Source organism: Mustelus asterias, chromosome 5 (assembly GCF_964213995.1).
Source record: "Mustelus asterias chromosome 5, sMusAst1.hap1.1, whole genome shotgun sequence".
Taxonomy (NCBI): domain Eukaryota; kingdom Metazoa; phylum Chordata; class Chondrichthyes; order Carcharhiniformes; family Triakidae; genus Mustelus; species Mustelus asterias.
Window position 1 is genome coordinate 4,841,287 of NC_135805.1, and position 19,708 is coordinate 4,860,994.

At 43.9% G+C, this 19,708-nt stretch overlaps 1 protein-coding gene across 2 annotated transcripts in view; it reads right to left on the reverse strand.

The window, feature by feature from the left end:
• ppp2r5d (protein phosphatase 2, regulatory subunit B', delta) overlaps window positions 1–19,708 on the reverse strand; it is a 209,781-nt gene that overhangs the window by 22,581 nt on the left and 167,492 nt on the right. For both annotated transcript variants that reach the window (XM_078212139.1, XM_078212140.1), the window contains 2 exons: window positions 19,366–19,493; window positions 18,873–18,974 (listed from right to left, as the gene is read on the reverse strand). In XM_078212139.1, coding sequence (XP_078068265.1) covers window positions 18,873–18,974; window positions 19,366–19,493 — 230 coding nt within the window. The remainder of the gene's footprint in view (window positions 1–18,872; window positions 18,975–19,365; window positions 19,494–19,708) is intronic.

The window sequence follows — 19,708 nt, forward strand, 5'->3', positions numbered from 1 at the left end:
AGCATTTGGTATTTTTAAATTTAAATTTCAATTGGCTTTGTTTCACCGTCTTGCACATTTTGTCCGATTTATTTTGTAGTTCCCAAGCTGGCTTCTTACAGTTCAGTAAGAAGTCTCAGGTTTATTTGGCAGCACAAGCTTTCAGAGTCTTGCTCCTTCATCAGGTGAGTGAGGAGTTGTGTTCACAAACAGGGCATATACAATCACAAACTCAATTTACAAGATAATGGTTGGAATGCGAGTCTTTAAGGTACAGACAATGTGAGTGGAGAGGGGACCAAGCACGGGTTAAAGAGATGTGTATTGTCTCCAGCCGGGACAGTTAGTGAGATTTTGCAAGCCCAGGCAAGTCGTGGGGGTTACAGATAACGTGACATGAACCCAAGATCCCAGTTGAGGCCGTCCTCATGTATGCGGAACTTGGCTATCAGCTTCTGCTCAGCGACTCTGCGTTGTCATGTGTCGTGAAGGTCACCTTGGAGAACACTTACCCGAAGATCAGAGGCTGAATGCCCGTGACTGCTGAAGTGTTCCCTGACTGGAAAGGAATATTCCTGCCTGGTGATTGTCGAGCGGTGTTCATTCATCTGTTGTCGTAGCGTCTGCATGGTCTCCCCAATGTACCATGCCTCGGGACATCCTTTCCTGCAGCGTATCAGGTAGACAATGTTGGCCGAGTTGCAAGAGTATGTACTGTGTACCTGGTGGATGGTGTTCTCACGTGAGATGATGGCATCCGTGACGATGATCCAGCACATCTTGCAGAGGTTGCTGTGGCAGGGTTGTGTGGTGTCGTGGTCACTGTTCTCCTGAAGGCTGGGTAGTTTGCTGTGGATAATGGTCAACTACCCAGCCCTCAGGAGAACAGTGACCACGACACCACACAACCCTGCCACAGCAACCTCTGCAAGATGTGCTGGATCATCGACACGGATGCCATCATCTCACGTGAGAACACCATCCACCAGGTACACAGTACATACTCTTGCAACTCGGCCAACATTGTCTACCTGATACGCTGCAGGAAAGGATGTCCCGAGGCATGGTACATTGGGGAGACCATGCAGACGCTACGACAGCGGATGAACGAACACCGCTCGACAATCACCAGGCAAGACTGTTCTCTTCCTGTCAGGGAACACTTCAGCGGTCACGGGCATTCAGCCTCTGATCTTCAGGTAAGCGTTCTCCAAGGCGGCCTTCACGACACACGACAACGCAGAATCGCTGAGCAGAAACTGATAGCCAAGTTCCGCACACATGAGGACGGCCTAAACTGGGTTCATGTCACACCATCTGTAATCCCCACGACTTGCCTGGGCTTGCAAAATCTCACTAACTGCCCTGGCTGGAGACAATACACATCTCTTTAACCTGTGCTTAACGCTCTCTCCACTCACATTGTCTGTACCTTTAAGACGTGATTACCTGTGAAGACTCGCATTCCAACCATTATCTTGTAAATTGAGTTTGTGATTGTATATGCCCTGTTTGTGAACACAACTCCTCACTCACCTGGTGAAGGAGCGAGACTCTGAAAGCTTGTGCTGCCAAATAAACCTGTTGGACTTTAACCTGGTGTTGTGAGACTTCTTACTGTGCTTACCCTAGTCCAACGCTGGTGTTGAAGGGAGATTTAAAGAATACATTTAGAGGGAACAATATCCTTGGTTTAAGTGCCTGTATAACAATTTATATTCAAAGGTACCTGTATAGCAATTTATATTAGTAGGAATAAATAGTATATACTAAGTATGTATGAATTTACCGTTATACGATCACAAAGAGCATGCATGAAAACTCCACCATGTTAACAGGAGCTCAGGATAGTAAAACGACACAAGATGGATGCTAGCTTTTAGCCACATTCCTCAACACCACTAGTTGGCTTGAGCATAAGCTTGTGCACAATAGACCACAGATACTGGTGACTGGTACCAGTCTATGATCTGAGGCCTTGGATGAAAACCAGACACGGAGGATTAGGGAGGACAGTCATAGGAGATGATAAGGAGGCCCACTGGACAAGGAGTATTGTACACTCAAGGACTCCAGATGGGAGAAAGAAAGATAATATTGACTGAAGTACAAGGAGTCGTGTCCATGAGACCACGAGCTGATCATGCACAAGCCCACCTTACTTGATGCCTTTTTCATTGGATATGTGACTGCTGTATGTAATCTATAATCAATATTATTGGACAAGATGCAGCCGTGATGGGCTATGTAGATGTTTGAAAAATGTACAAGAATGGATGTTTTTCCTTTGTTGGTTGGAGAGAGGCACTGGGTTTAACAGAAGCCATCTCCCCACTGGCGAAAATAAACCCTTTGATGCGAGGACCAACCCTGAGCATTGTGATTTCTTTGAGATTCTCTCCCGCTAACACCGGCATCGCCACATCATTCTTACAGTTCCACTGCCCTTCCTAAAAATTAGACAAATTTTCACTACGATTCTGAGTCTAAACTATTGATACCACCCAGAAATAGTAGCAGTACTGATCCCTGGGGCACCGCACCCTACACCGTCACAACTTCTTGACCGAGTACTCTTTCTCTCCTATCCTTCAGCCAGTTTTGAAACTCTAGGGCTTCAAAGTTTGACTAAAAGCTTTTCATTTTGAGCCTGAGATCACACTGCATGGCCCCTCCAGAGTCCATTGGAAAGTCACATCCTTAAAGAAGCCAAGAAAGTTGGTGTGGCTGAATTTTGATCCGATGTCATAACCTTCCTTTTCCTGTGACGAAGGAATTGGAAGAATTCATTCCCATGAGAACTAAACTTCTCTCGGAAGAAGCAATCACAATATGGTTGAATTTAAAATACAGATGAAGCGTGAGAAGGTAAAATCCAATACCAGTGTCTTGTGCTTAAACAAAGGAGGCTACAAAGGGATGAGGAAGGCGTTGGCTAAAGTAGGCTGGGAGCAAAAACTTTATGGTGGGACAATTGAGGAACAGTGGAGGACTTTCAAAGCGATCTTTCGCAGTGCTCAGCAAAAGTATATACCAGTGATAAGGAAGGACTGTAGAAAAAGAGATAATCAACCATGGATATCTAAGGAAATAAAGGAGGGATCAAATTGAAAGAAAATGCATACAAAGTGGCAAAAACTAGTGGGAAACTGGATGATTGGGAAATCTTTAAAGGTCAACAGAAAGCCACAAAAAAAGCTATAAAGAAAACTAAGATGGATTATGAGAGTAAACTAGCTCAGAATATAAAAACAGATCGCAAAAGTTTCTACAAATATATAAAACGGAAAAGAGTGGCTAAAGTAAACATTGGTCCTTTAGAGGATGAGAAAGGGGATGTAATAACTGGAAATGAGAAAATGGCTGAGGCATTGAACAGATATTTTGTGTCGGTCTTCACAGTGGAAGACACAAATAACATGCCAAAAATTGATGACAGGAAGGCTATGGCAGGTGAGAACCTAGAAATTATCATCATGAAAGAGGTAGTGTTAGGCAAGTTAATGGGGCTAAAGGTAGACAAGTCTCCTGGTCCTGATGGAATGCATCCCAGGGTACTGAAAGAGATGGCGGGGGGAACAGCAAATGCACTCGTGGTAATTTACCAAAATTCGCTGGACTCTGGGGTGATTCCCACAGATTGGAAAACAGCAAATGTGATGCCACTGTTTAAAAAAGGAGGTAGACAAAAGGCGGGTAACTATAGGCCGGTTAGCTTAACTTCTGTAGTAGGGAAAATGCTTGAATCTATCATCAAGGAAGAAACAGCGAGACATCTGGATATAAATTGTCCCATTGGTAAGACGCATCATGGGTTCATGAAGGGCAGGTCATGTTTGACGAATTTGGTGGAATTCTTTGAGAACATTACATGCGCAGTGGACAATGAGGAACCTGTGGATGTGGCATATCTGGATTTCCAGAAGGCATTTGACAAGGTGCCGCACCAAAGGCTGCTGCTAAGATAAAGGTGCACAGTGTTACGGGTAATGTATTAGCACGGATAGAGGATTGGTTAACTAACAGAAAGCAAAGAGTGGGGGTAAATGGGTGTTTTTCCGGTTGGCGATCAGTGACTAGTGGTGTGCCTCAGGGATCAGTGTCGGGACCGCAATTCTTTATGATTTACATAGATGATTTGGAGTTGGGGACCAAGTGTAGTGTGTCAAAATTCGCAGATGGCACCAAGATGAGTGGAAGAGCAAAGTGTACAGAGGATGCTGAAAGTCTGCAAAGGGATATAGATAATCTAAATGAGTGGGCGATGGTCTGGCAGATGGAGTACAATGTTGGTAAATGTGAGGTCATCCATTTTGGTAGGAATAACAGCAAAATGGACTATTACTTAAATGGTAAAAAATTGCAGCATGCTGCTGTGCAGAGGGACCTGGGTGTCCTTGTGCAAGAATCTCAAGGAGTTGGTTTGCAGGTGCAGTAGGTAATTAAGGCGGCAAATAGAATTTTGTCCTTCATTGCTCGAGGGATGGAGTTTAAAAACAGCGAGGTTATGTTGCAGCTGCATAAGGTGCTGGTGAGGCCACACCTGGAGTACTGTGTACAGTTTTGGTTTCCTTACTTGAGAAAGGATATACTGGCACTGGAGGGGGTGCAGAGGAGATTCACTAGGTTGATTCTGGAGTTGAGACGGTTGGCTTATGAGGAGAGGCTAGGTAGACTGGGGCTATGCTCATTGGAATTCAGAAGAATGAGGGGAGATCTTACAGAAACATAAGATTATGAAGGGAATAGATAAGATAGAAGGAGGGAAGTTGTTTCCACTGGCAGGTGAAACTAGAACTAGGGGACATGGCCTCAAAATAAGGGGAGCCGATTTAGGACTGAGTTGAGGAGGAACTTCTTCACACAAAGGGTTGTGAATCTGTGGAATTCCCTGCCCACTGAAGCAGTTGAGGCTACCTCATTGAATGTTTTTAAGGCAAGGATAGATAAATTTTTGAACAGTAAAGGAATTAAGGGTTATGGTGAGCGGGAGGGTAAGTGGAGCTGAGTCCACGAAAAGATCAGCCATGATCTTATTGAATGGAGGAGCAGGCTCGAGGGGCCAGGTGGCCTACTCCTGCTCCTAGTACTTAAGTTCTTACAACTCTTTCAGAGTTTCCTTTTTTAAAGGGGTGAATTAGTAGATCAAGTAAAAGGGGGCACAGATCTAACATCCCTGCATTGGATTAAAATCACATGCTAGTCAAATGCTATACCTCCTAATATCAGCAGAACTCATGGTTGTTTACTTGTTGGAAAAACAGACAGTCCCCGTCTCAAATATTGCAGAAAAGCTTTTGGGTGAAGGTTTAGTACTAAATCTAGGTGGGCAAGATCAGAATTTCAAAACGATGCTGTGTACTGACTAACTGTATGACTTGGGAGTTGAATGAGAATGCACTCCCTGTGATTGCTGTATTAGCGCCGAGAATTGTATTAGAAAGCTCTCCACTTAAGTGGACCATGAAATAGTGGATGCATTGGTAATCATCTTCCAAGATTCTATGGACTCTGGAACAGTTCTTACAGATTGGAGGGTAGCAGTGGGTGTGTATCTGAATGGAGGGCTGTGACCTTTGCTGTTTGCAATACGTATAAATGATTTGGAGAAAAATGTAACTGGTTTGATTAGTAAGTTAGCGGACAACAAAAAGGTTGGTGGATTTGCGGATAGCGATGAGGACCATCAGAGGATACAGATCGGTTGGAGACTTGGGCAGCGAGATGGCAGATGGAGTTTAATCCAGACAAATGTGAGGTATGCATTTTGGAAGGTCTAATACAGATAGGAAATATATAAAAACATAAGAACGAGGAGCAGGAGTAGGCCATCTGGCCCCTCGAGCCTGCTCCGCCATTCAATAAGATCATGGCTGATCTTTTCGTGGACTCAGCTCCACTTACCCGCCTGCTCACCATAACCCTTAATTCCTTTACTGTTCAAAAATTCATCTATCCTTGCCTTAAAAACATTCAACTGCTTCACTGGACAGGGAATTCCACAGATTCACACCCTTTGTGTGAAGATGTTCCTCCTCAACTCAGTCCTAAATCTGCTTCCCCTTATTTTGAAGCTATGCCCCCTAGTTCTAGTTTCACCTGCCAGTGGAAACAACTTTCCTGCTTCTATCTCATCTATTCCCTTCATAATCTTATATGTTTCTATAAGATCTCCCCTCATTCTTCTGAATTCCAATGAGTATAGGCCCAGTCTACTCAATCTCTCCTCATAAGCCAACCCTCTCAACTCTGGAATCAACGTAGTAAATCTCCTCTGCACCCCCTCCAGTGCCAGTATATCCTTTCTCAAGTAAGGAGACCAAAACTGTACACAGTACTCCAGGTGTGGCCTCACCAGCACCTTATACAGCTGCAACATAATCTCACTGTTTTTAATCTCCATCCCTCTAGCAATAAAGGACAAAATTCCATTTGCCGCCTTAATTACCTGCTGCACCTGCAAACCAACTCCTTGAGATTCCTGCACAAGGACACCCAGGTCCCTCTGCACAGCAGCATGCTGCAATTTTTTACCATTTAAATAATAGTCCATTTTGCTGTTATTCCTATCAAAATGGATGACCTCACATTTACCAACATTGTACTCCATCTGCCAGACCCTCGCCCACTCACTTACATTATCTATATCCCTTTGCAGACTTTCAGCGTCCACTGCACACTTTGCTCTTCCACCCATCTTAGTGTCATCTGCGAATTTTGACACACTACACTTGGTCCCCAACTCCAAATCATCTATGTAAATCGTAAACAATTGCGGTCCCAACACGGATCCCTGAGGCACACCACTAGTCACTGATCGCCAACCGGAAAAACACCCATTTACCCCCACTCTTTGCTTTGTGCTAGTTAACCAATCCACTATCCATGCTAATACATTACCCGTAACACCGTACACCTTTATCTTATGTAGCAGTCTTTGGTGCGGCACCTTGTCAAATGCCTTCTGGAAATCCAGATACACCACATCCACAGGTTCCCCATTGTCCACTGCACATGTAATGTTCCCAAAGAATTCCACCAAATTAGTCAAACATGACCTTCCCTTCATGAACCCATGCCGCGTCTTACCAATGGAACAATTTATATCCAGATGTCTCGCTATTTCTTTCTTGATGATAGATTCAAGCATTTTCCCTACTACAGAAGTTAAGCTAACCGGCCTATAGTTACCTGCCTTTTGTCTACCTCCTTTTTTAAACAGTGGCGTCACATTTGCTGTTTTCCAATCTGCGGGAACCACCCCAGAGTCCAGCGAATTTTGGTAAATTACCACGAGTGCATTTGCTATTTCTCCCACCATCTCTTTTAGTACCCTGGGATGCATTCCATCAGGACCAGGAGACTTGTCTACCTTTAGCTCCATTAACTTGCCCAACACTACCTCTTTCGTGATAATGAGAGTTTCTAGGTTCTCACCTGCCATAGCTTTCCTGTCATCAATTTTTGGCATGTTATTTGTGTCTTCCACTGTGAAGACCGACACAAAATACCTGTTCAATGCCTCAGCCATTTTTTCATTTCCATCGAACCATAGAAAATTACAGCTCAGAAACAGGCCTTTTGGCCCTTCTGGTCTGTGCTGAACCATTTTTTGCCTAGTTCCACGGACCTGCACTTGGACCATATCCCTCCACGCCCATCTCATCTATGAACCCGTCCAAGTTTTTGTTAAATGTTAAAATGCATTTACCACTTTATCCGGCAGCTCATTCCACACTCCCACCACTCTCTGCGTGAAGAAGCCCCCCTAATATTCCTTTTAAACTTTTCTCCTTTCACCCTTAACCCATGTCCTATGGTTTTTTCCTCCCCTAGCCTCAGTGGAAAAAGCCTGCTTGCATTCACTCTATCTATACCCATCAAAATCTTATACACAGTTATTACATCCCCCTTCTCATCCTCTAAAGGACCAATGTTTACTTTTGCCACTCTTTTTTGTTTTATATATTTGTAGAAACCTTTGCTATCTGTTTTTATATTCTGAGCGAGTTTACTCTCATAATCCATTTTACCTTTCTTTATAGCTTTTTTCGTGGCTTGCTGCTGACCTTTAAAGATTCCCCAATCCTCTAAGTTCCCACTGATCTTTGCCACTTTGTAGGCATTTTCTTTCAATTTGATACCCTCCTTTATTTCCTTAGATATGCATGGCTGATCTCTTTTTCTGTAGTCCTTCCTTATCACTGGCATATACTTTTGCTGAGCACTGAAAAATCGCTTTGAAAGTCCTCCACTGTTCCTCAATGTTCACCCCAACTCAATTGTCTCACCATAAAGTTTTTGCTCCCAGTCTACCGTAGCCAACTCCTCCCTCATCCCTTTGTAGTCTCCTTTGTTTATCATAGAAATCATAGAAACCCTACAGTACAGAAAGAGGTCATTCAGCCCATCAAGTCTGCACCAACCACAATCTCACCCAGGCCCTACCCCCATATCCCCACATATTTTACCCACTAATCCCTCTAATCTACGCATCCCAGGACACTAAGGGGCAATTTTAGCATGGCCAATCAACCTAACCCGCACATCTTTGGACTGTGGGAGGAAACCGGAGCAGCCGGAGGAAACCCATGCAGACACGAGGAGAATGTACAAACTCCACACAGACAGTGAGCCAAGCTGGGAATCGAACCCAGGTCCCTGGAGCTGTGAAGCACTGTGCTACCGTGCCGCCCACCACTGATGTTTAAGCAAAGGAGACTATATAGTAAATGGCAGAACCCTGAAGAGTATTGATAGGCAAAGGGATCTGGGTGTAGAGGTACCTAGGTCACTGAAAGTGGCAACGCAGGTGGAGAAGGTAGTCAAGAAGGCATGCGGCATGCTTGCCTTCATTGGTCAGGGCATTGAGTTTAAAAATTGGCAAGTCATGTTGCAGCTTTATAGAACCTTAGTTAGGCCGCACTTGGAATATAGTGTTCAATTCTGGTTGCCACACTACCAGAAGGATGTGGAGGCTTTGGAGAGGGTACAGAAAAGATTTACCAGAATGTTGCTTGGTATGGAGGGCATTAGCTATAAGGAGAGATTGGAGAAACTTGGTTTGTTCTCACTGGAATGACGGAGGTCGAGGGGCGACCTGATAGAGGTCTACAAGATTACGAGAGGAATGGACAGAGTGGATAGTTGGAAGCTTTGTCCCAGGGTGGAAGAGTCAGTTACTAGGGGGCACAGGTTTAAGGTGCGAGGGGCAAGGTTTAAAGGAGATGTACGAGGCTAGTTTTTTTTTTAAACAGAGGGTGGTGGGTGCCTGGAACTCGTTGCCGGGGGAGATAGTGGAAGCGGATACGGTAGTGACTTTTAAGGAGCGTCTTGACAAATACATGAATAGGATGGGAATAGAGGGATACGGTCCCCGGAAGGGTAGGGGGTTTTAGTTAAGTCGGGCAGCATGGTCGGTGCAGGCTTAGAGGGCCAAACGGACCTGTTCATGTGCTGTAATTTTCTTTGTTCTAATGTCACCCCACTATTTAAAAAGGGAGGTAGAGAGAAAGAAGGTAATTATAGACCAGTCAGCCTGATGTCGGTAGTGGGGAAAATTCTAAAGTTCATTATCAAAGATTTGATAGCAAAACACCTGGAAAGCAGTGGCAGAATTGGACAGAGTCAGCATGGATTTATGGAAGGGAAATCATGCTGGACAAATCTACTGGAATTCAAGGATGTAACTAGTAGAGTTGAGGAGGGGAAGCCAGTGGATATGGTTTATTTGGACTTTCAGAAGGGTTTTGACAAAGTCCCACATAAGAGATTAGTGTGTAAAATTAAAGCGCATGGGATTGGGGTAGTGCATCGAGATGGAGAGAAAACATTTGCCAGACAGGAAACAAAGAGTAGGAATAAACAAGCGTTTTTTTTGTGGATTGGAAGCAGTGACTTGTGGGGTACCGCAGGGATCAGTGCTAGGATCCAGCTATTCAATATATTTATTAATGATTTAGATAAGGGAGCTAAATGTAATATCTCCAAATTTGCAGATGGTGGCACAGTGGTTAGCACTACTGCCTCACAGCTCAGAGTTCAAATCTGGCCTTGGAGGAGTGGAGTTTGCACATTCTCATCCTGTCTGTGTGGATTTCTTCCTGGTGCTCCGGTTTCCTCCCACAGTCCAGAGGTGAGAGAGTTAGGTGGATTGGCCATGCTAAATTGCCCCTTAAATGTCAGGGGGATAAGCAGGATTACAGGGATAGGGTCTGGGTGGGATAGTTGTCAATGTGGGTTTGATGGGCTGAATGGCCTTATTCTGCACTGCAGGGATTCTATGACACAAAGCTGGGTGGAAGAGCGAGCTGTGAGGAGGATGCAGAGATGCTAGAGTGTCATTTGGACAAGCTGAGTGAGTGGGCAAATGCAAGGTAGATGCAGTACAATGTGGATAAATGTAAGGTTATCCACTTTGGTAGCAAAAACAGGAAGGTAGGTTATTATCTGAATGGCTATAAATTGAGAGAAGGGAATGTGCAATGAGACCTGGATGTGGCATCCTCGTACACCAGTCACTGAAGGTAAGCATCCAAGTGCAGCAGGCAGTAAAAGGAGGCAAATGGTATGTTAGCCTTCAAAAGCGAGAAGATTTGAGTATAAGAGCAGGGATGTCTTCATGCAATTATACAGAGCCCAGGTAAGGCCACAGCTAGAGTATTGTGTGCAGTCTTAGTCTCCTTGTCTGAAGAAGGATGTTCTCGCTCTGGAGGGAGTACAGCGAAGATATACCAGACATATTCCTGGGAAGGTGGGACTGATGTATGGAGAGAGATTGAATCGGTTAGGATTATATTTGCTGCAGTTTAGAAAAATTAGGGGGATTTCAAAGAACAAAGAACATTACAGCACAGGAACAGGCCCTTTGACCCTCCAATCCTGCACTGACCATGCTGCCTGACTGAACTAAAACCCCCTACCCTTCCGGGGACCATATCCCTCTATTCCCATCCTATTCGTGTATTTGTCAAGACGCCCCTTAAACGTCACTACTGTATCCACTTCCACTACCTCCCCTGGCAACGGGTTGCAGGCACTCACTACTCTCTGTGTAAAGTAGATGCTTCATACATCTCCTTTAAACTATATTCCTAGTACGGCCTAACTAAGGTTCTATAAAGCTGCAACATGACTTGCCAATTTTTAAACTCAATGCCCCGGCCAATGAAGGCAAGCATGCCGTATGCCTTCTTGACTACCTTATCCACCTGCATTGCCACTTTCAGTGACCTGTGTACCTGTACACCCAGATCCCTCTGCCTATCAATACTCTTAAGGGTTCTGCCATTTACTGTATATTTCCTATCTGTATTAGACCTTCCAAAATGCATTACCTCACATTTGTCTGGATTAAACTCCATCTGCCATCTCTCCGCCCAAGTCTCCAACTGATCTATATCCTGCTGTATCCTCTGATGGTCCTCATCACTATCCGCAAATCCACCAACCTTTGTGTCGTCTGCAGACTTACTAATCAATCCAGTTACATTTTCCTCCAAATCATTTATATATATTACAAACTTATAGATAGAAACTTATACATTTCGAACAGGACTAGATAGGGTAGATGCAGGACAAATGTTCCTGATGGTGGGGGTGCCAGAACCAGGGGTCATAGTCTAAGGATAAGGGGTTAGCACTGAGATTAGGAGAAATTACTTCACCCGGAGAGTGATAAGCCTGTGGAATTTGCTATCACAGAAAGCAGTTGAGGGCAAAACATAATGGCTGGGATTCTCCCAGCCTGCTCGCTGCTCGAGTAGTGCAGCACGCCGCTTGACAATTAGCAGTCTTTGAGACCCTTTTTTTCAGCGTAATCAGCTCTATGCTGGAAATCGGCACAGAACTGATTACCACATGGAAATAGCAATTTCCATATGATTAGTGAGCCCGGGATGGTAGTCTCCATGTCTGTTAACGTCTCCCCCACCCCTGCCGTGACAGGGTCTCACCAGTGGTGTTTACAACTGCTCCCCAGTTGTGGCCCGCTCAGCACTATGCTGGTGGCCTCTCGGGCTGGATGAGGCCCCGCACCCCTCACTTTCCAGCATGAATCTCTGAGATGCACAGCATGTCAGAGATTCATTCAGGTAAGTATACCTTAAAAACTTGGGGGGCTGGGGGGCAAAGGATGTGGGGGAAAGCAGGAACAGGCTACTGAGTTGGATGATCAGCCATGATCTTCATGAATGGTAGAGCAGGCTGAAAGGCATCCTCCTGCTCCTATTTTCTGTTTTGATGATACTGCGCCTTTAAGAAATATATATCATGTTTCTGGTGAGGGGTATGTTTAACATTGTTTGGTTTTACACTGTGCTGATTTGTTTATGAAACAGGCAGCCTGCTGAGAATGCAGGCTAATGATTGATTTTAGCTAGGGATGTGTTTGTTATATTCTGAGTTAATGCATTTTTGTTTATTTGGTTTTTCCGCTGGGGTTTCAGAGTAGGGTTTTGATTAGGGTGATTGAGACTCGTGCTTAAGGGGAGGAGCTAAGCTAACAGGGAAAGGCAGGCAGGCAGTCAATGCTGGGTTCTGAAAGAAGCAAGAGGTGTCACTGTCTCTCTCTGGAAGCTGCTGTTTGGGACCAGCTAGGAGGAATAGGTCTCTCTCCAGAGGTGCTCTGGAGGCTCAAGGACTGTAAGGAGTCTAACAACACCAGGTTAAAGTCCAACAGGTTTATTTGGTAGCAAACGCCAATAGCTTTCGGAGCACTGCTCCTTCGTCAGCTGTGTTTACCCCAGTCCAACGCCGGCATTTCCATATCATGGCTCAAGGACTGGCAGCCCAAGTACAAACACATAAGCGTGTGTGTTGCTAACTGATTTTGAAGAGGAGCTCGAGTCTACAAGAGGAACATTGCTTTAATTGGAACTAAGAGATAGTTTAGGAGTTAAGGATTGTATTGCGTCATGTTTAAGTATTCCAATTGGTTACAGTTAAGTTAATTTCTTTTTTGTTTATATCTCCAATTCAATCCAATCAAAGTCCAATTCAAAGTCTCAGCAAGTGAGACAATCCAGATCCAAGCTGACAAGACAGGCCTCTCACTTCCTCTCTGGGGCTTGATCTACATGATCCAAGCTGATTGGAGTAGGCACTGCACTTCCTCCAAGGCTCGATCTCATTTGCATCTTAGCCAAAAGGCTGAGATGCCGCTTTAAAAAATTGCTTCAAATGAAGCTTTAGTATAACCTCATGACTTCAAACAATGCAGCACATCAATACTACATTTGATCTTATAGTTAAACTTAATTAAATAAAGTTTGTTTTGATAAAAGCTCTCTAGTGGGTTAATAGAATCGTACCTCAAGTGAAACACCTTATCCTCACACTAACGGCCAAAATAGTTGGGGTCTAGTCAGGCCTCATAACAAAGTTCATAACATACTTGAGGTTTCTGATCCATATCTTAACCCTGTTTCTATGCTGTATTAGAGCTGAGAGCTGTATTAGAATGCTCTCCTTGTGTTAGAACTGTATCAGAGGAAGTAGCCCAAAAGTTTCTCTGGGTTACTTCCCTCCATGCTTAAATCATGAATAAACTATTGTAATTTGTCCCTGGATCTCCTGTGATTAGTTCGAGGAGAGGCGGTGGCCGAGATTATTAATTCAGAAACTCAGCTATGTTCTGGGGATCCGGGTTCGAATCCCGGCGTGGCAGATGGCGAAATTTGAATTCAATAAAAAATATCTGGAATTAAGAATTTACTGGTGACCATGAAACCATTGTTGGAAAAACCCATCTGGTTCATTAATATCCTTTAGGGAAGGAAATCTGTCATCCTTAACTGGTCTGACCTACATGTGTTACCAGAGTCACAGCAATGTGGTTGACTCTCAGTTGCCCTCTGAACAAGGGCAATAAATGCTGGCCAGCCAGCGATGTCCAAAAGTCCACCACAACACTTTCTACCAAGATAAACTTGGAATTTCCCCAGCAGTGAAATGGTGGCAGGAACCTCCTGCTGTATCCAGCTGCATGATCACTAGAGAAAAATACTAGGAAAATGAATGGGATTAAAGGTTGACAAGGATATACTGGCATTACAAGGGTTGCAGAGGAGATTCACTAGGTTGATTCTGGAGTTGAGGAGAGACTGAGACTATACTCATTGGAATTCAGAAGAATGAGGGGAGATCTTATAGAAACACAAGATTATGAAGGGAAAGATAAGATAGAAGCAGGGAGGTTGTTTCCACTGGCGGGTGAAACTAGAACTAGGGGGCATTGAGAATGTGTATAAGGTAGATTGAGAAGAGGAAAGGGTTAAAATTGGAATGCATAACTAGGAATCTGTTGAGGGATAAACTGGTTATGGAAAGGGCCTGAGGTGAGGGCAACAAGGCTCACCGAAACTAATGATCACGTTAAAGAAACTGCTAATAGGTAATTGTGGTTCTGGATTCGGAGGGCAGGACCTTATCGATTGGCCTTTTTGTTCTTGAAAGTAATCTAATCAGGAACTTTAATAGCCATGTCCTTACGTGGCTATCGCCTTTTGTTCTTGAAAGTAATCTAATCAAAATGTAACAATACAGTTATGCCCTTATTGTCTAACAGAAGTATGTGGATGTATCTCCGTCGTGTATAACTGAATCTGTTTTGTAAGCCAGACAGAGACTCACGAACCCATGCTTGATGCGCCTGGTCTAGCGATCTCTCCTCCGATGCAATAAAGAAGGTTTTCGGAGAAACCGGTGTCTCTTCAGTTTTTGATCCGACTTCCGAAAACGAATTCTACAGCATAGCCTCAAAATAAGGTGGTGCAGATTTAGGACTGAGTTGAGGAAGAACTTCTTCACCTAAAGGGTTGTGAATCTGTGGAATTTCTTGCCCAATTAAGCAGTTGAGGCAAGCTCTTTGAATGTTTTTAAGACAAGAATAGATAAATTTTTGACCGTAAAGGAATTAAGGGTTATGGTGAGTGGGCGGGTAAGTGGAGCTGAGTCCACGAAAAGATCAGCCGTGAATGACAGAGCAGGCTCGAGGGGCCACATGGCCTACTCCTAGTTCTTGTGTTCTTCGGACCCGATGGCCTGTATCCTAGGGACTTTAAATGAAATAGTGAATGTATTGGTTTTAAGCTTCTGAAATTCCCTCGATTTTGCAAAGACTCCAGCAGATTGGAAAGCCACAAACGTACACCTCAGACCAAGAAAACAGGGAGGCAGAAAGCAGTAAACTGTCGGCCACTTAGTTTAACATCTGTCATTGGGAAAATGCTCGAATACAAGGAGGTAGTAGCAGGAAATTTTAGAAAATTATAATAGTTAGAGTCAACATGGTTTTTTGAAAGGAATGCCTGACAAATTTATTAGGGTTCTTCATCAACTGTTTACAATCTGTGTTAATAAGTTGTATAGTTCCACTGTAGCCAAACTTGCTGATGATGCAAAGATAGGTTAAGTTAGTGGGCAATTTGGCAGATGGTGTCTAATATGGGAAAATGTGAGGTTGTCTGCTTTGACAGGACAAATAGCAAAGTAGAATATTATTTATTTAAATGGACAGAGACTGCAGAATGATGCAGTACAAAGGGATCTGGATGTCCTTGTATGTGAATCACAAGGTTTGCATGTAGGTACAGAATTGTATAGGAAGGCAAATGGAACATTGGCCTTTACTGCAAGGGGAATGGAATATAAAAGTAGGACAGTCTTGCTATAATTTTATAGGGCATTGATGAGGCCTCACCTACAGCACTATGTACAGATTTGGTCTCCTTATTTAAGGAGGGATGTACTTGCATTGGAAATGATTTTAAGGCCCAACAGGCTGATTTCAAAGATGAATGGATGGTCTTCTGAGGAAATGCTGAGCAAGTTGGGCATATACTCATTGGAGTTCAGAAGAATGAGAGGCACTCTTATTAAAACATAAGAATTTGAGGGGACTTAATAGGGGTAGATGCCGAGAAGATGTTTCCTCTGGTGGTACAATCTAGAGTAAGAAGTTTAACAACACCAGGTTAAAGTCCAACAGGTTTATTTGGTAGCAAAAGCCACACAAGCTTTCAGAGCTGCAAGCCCCTTCTTCAGGTGAGTGGGAATTCTGTCCACAAACAGAGCATATAAAGACACAAACTCAATTTACATGAATAATGGTTGGAATGCGAATACTTACAACTAATCAAGTCTTTAAGAAACTCATGTTTTTTTGTTTCTTAAAGACTTGATTAGTTGTAAGTATTCGCATTCCAACCATTATTCATGTAAATTGAGTCTGTGTCTTTATATGCTCTGTTTGTGAACAGAATTCCCACTCACCTGAAGAAGGGGCTTGCAGCTCCGAAAGTTTGTGTGGCTTTTGCTACCAAATAAACCTGTTGGACTTTAACCTGGTGTTGTTAAACTTCTTACTGTGTTTACCCCAGTCCAACGCCGGCATTTCCACATCATGGGTACAATCTAGAACCAGGGGACAGTTTAAAAATAAGTCGTCTCACTTTTGAGATGGAGATTAGGGGGAATTTCTTCTTTCACATGGTTATTTTTAGAATTCTCTTCTACAAAGGACAGAGGAGGCTGAGTGGCAGAATATATTCAAGGCCGACTTAGTTAGATTTTTGATCAACAAGGGAGTCAAGAGTTATGGGAAACAGGTAGAAAAGTGGGATAAGGCCACAATCAGATCAGACAGGTGATTGCATTGGAGAGGGTAGAAAGAGGATTTACAAAGATGTTGTCTGAATTGGAGAATTTGCGTTATGGGGGAAGACTGCAAAGGCTGGAGCTGTTTTACCATTCAGAGTACATCAGGGAGCAGGAAAGGAGAGGGAGTAGTGTTGTGTGACAGCCATAGCAAGGGTGTAGAGAAAGATCAACTTAATGTATGGTAGGTCCATTCAAAAGTCTGATGACAGCACGGAAGAAGCTGTTCTCGAGTCGGTTGGTACGTGATCTCAGGCTTTTGTATCTTTTTCTCGATGGAAGAAGGTGGAAAAGAGAATGTCCGGGAAGCGTGGGGTCTTTGGTTATGCTGGCTGCTTTCCCAAGGCAGCGGGAAGTATAAACAGGGTCAATGGATGGGAGGCTGGTTTGCGGGTTGGATTGGGCTTCGTTCACAACCCTTTGCAGTTTGGTCAGAGCAGGAGCCACACCAAGCTGTGATACATCCGGGATGGATGCTTTCTATGGTGCATCTGTAAAAATTGGTGCGAGTGATAGTGGGCATGCCGATTTTCCTTGAGGGTCTATAAAAAGTGGGTATGAATTGAAGGTCAGAGGTTTAGAGGGGATTTGAGGGGAAATTGTTTCACCCAAAGGGTGGTGGGACTCGCTGCCTGAAAGTAGAGGCAGAAATCCTCATGACTTTTTTTAAAAATGTACCGGAGGTGTATAACCTACAAGGTTGTTGACCAAGAACAGGAAAGAGGAACGAGGCTGGATGGTTAATTGTCAACCAGCAGGGACACAGAATCTTTACAGTGTAAGAGGTGGCTATTCAGTCCACTGACTCTGCACTAACTCTCTGAAAGAGCATTCTACAGAGTCCTACTCCCCTGCCACCTGACATTCTTGTTTTTCAGATAACCATCCAATTCCATTCTGAATACCTTGATTGAACCGGCCTCTGGCACTCTCAGGGGGTTCATTCACATCCAACAAGCCTCTGGGTTAAAAGAAAACTTTTCCTCATCATTTTTACTCCTTTTGCCAATTATTTTGAATCTGTATCCTCCAGTAGTTGGTGCTAGAGTGGGTACCCTGCCCATACCCTTCAGGATCTTGAATGCCTCCATCAAACCTTCTTTCCATTAAACTCTCTGTGCACCACCCTATTCCACTCAGCTTGTCTTTACCCACATCGATGCCTCAGTTTTATCTTTGGATTTCTAAATCTCCTTTCACTCGAACCTTCCTTCCCTCTGTTAGTTTAAAGCTGATATTCCCTCCGTTGATCAGATATGCTGGTGTACTCTCATGTTTGTAGGCCCTGTGTTTCCTGTCATGCCCTGGATAACATTAATGGTATTGCACTCAAGCCTAGTCTCATCTTTCTAACTTTCCAAATCTCCTGTCATGTTACCCCTCCCCCCATTATTTAGTTTTAAGCCCTCTGTGTAGTCCTAATTATACAACTCGCTATATACGGCACAGTGACAGTGGTTAGCTGCCTCTCAGCGCCAGGGATCCGGGTTCAATTTCAGCCTTGGGTCACCGTGTGGGGAATTTGCACATTCTCCCCGTGTCTGCGTGGGTTTCCTCAGAGTACTCTGGTTTTCTCCTACAGTCCAAAGATGTGCTGGTTAGTTGATTTGGCCATGCTAAATTGCCCCTTAGTGTCAGGGGGACTAGCAGGGTAAATATGTGGATTTATGGGGATAGGGCCTGGGTGGGATTGTGGTCGGTGCAGACTTGATGGGCCGAATGGCCTCCTTCTGCATTGTAAGGATTGTGTGACACAGGTCCCAGTACAGTTCAGGTGAGGCGGCACAGTAGCACAGTGGTTAGCACTGCTGCTTCACAGCTCCAGGGACCGGAGTTCGATTCCCGGCTTGGTTCACTATCTGTGTGGAGTTTGCACATTCTCCTCGTGTCTGCATGGGTTTCCTCCGGGTGCTCCGGTTTCCTCCCACAGTCCAAAGATGTGCGGGTTAGGTTGATTGGCCATGCTAAAATTGTCCCTTAGTGTCCTGAGATGCATAGGTTAGTGGGATTAGTGGGTAAATGTGTCGGGATTTGGGGGTAGGGCCTGGGTGAGATTGTGGTCGGTGCAGACTCGATGGGCCAGATGGCCTCTTTCTGCACTGTAGGGTTTCTATGATTTCTGTGAAAGACTGTCCTAAAGACACAGCTCCCTCTTTCCCCATTGCTGCCGCCAATGCCAATAGAAATTCCCTCGTCTCCTGCACATGTACGCTTTAAATCCAATAAAATTTTCTTACTTTTGTTTCTCTGCTTTGTACTGCTGAGTGCAATCATCAAACAACTTCTGATTCATCTCCATAAATAGCTTCAATGCATTGTAAATTAATCCATGGATTGTCCTGAACAGAAATGAGACATTTCAACATTAGGAGAGTTGAAGATTTAATATAATTCAGCTTAATCTACATTTTACAAAGTTTCTAACCACCAATATCATTTACTGAGAAAATACTCACTTCACTATTTCCCATATTACCAGAGGAAATGACAATCAGCCCTTGCACTCAATTATTAAACCTCAAAGTTCTCAGAAGCCCTGAGTAACAGGGGTTCAGAAGTGAACACTGAAGCATTCACCTAAAGGAATACCATCCACCAGCCCCATTTTCAGGTCTCTTTAGGCTGTGTACCCATTGTGACCAAGTCAGATGTTCCAAATTACTTCCCACTTTATCGCGCACATGAAACCATACAACCTGCTACAAAATGGGTAAGTGAAGGCAGACTTACTTGTTCCAGTGACTTTTAGAGTTTTTGTAGAGTGCAGGGAACATTATAGGGAGGATCCTGGCAGCATTATCACTGATCAAACTCATGATATACTCATTGTTCCAATAATACAAAGCTCGCTCTGCCACCTGAAACAGGACAACCAACATCAGCATAATAAAATAACCTACCTCACCAACATTTATTGCACAGTGCACCACATAGAGGCTTCCCTCAACAAGTAGAAAGTGACTGCAACATCTAAATCAAACCTTTTAGCTAAACAAAGGTCAAGCTTTTCAGTTGAACAAATGGGAAAGGATAAATGTAGATACAGGGTAATGCATGGAATTGGCTAACAATC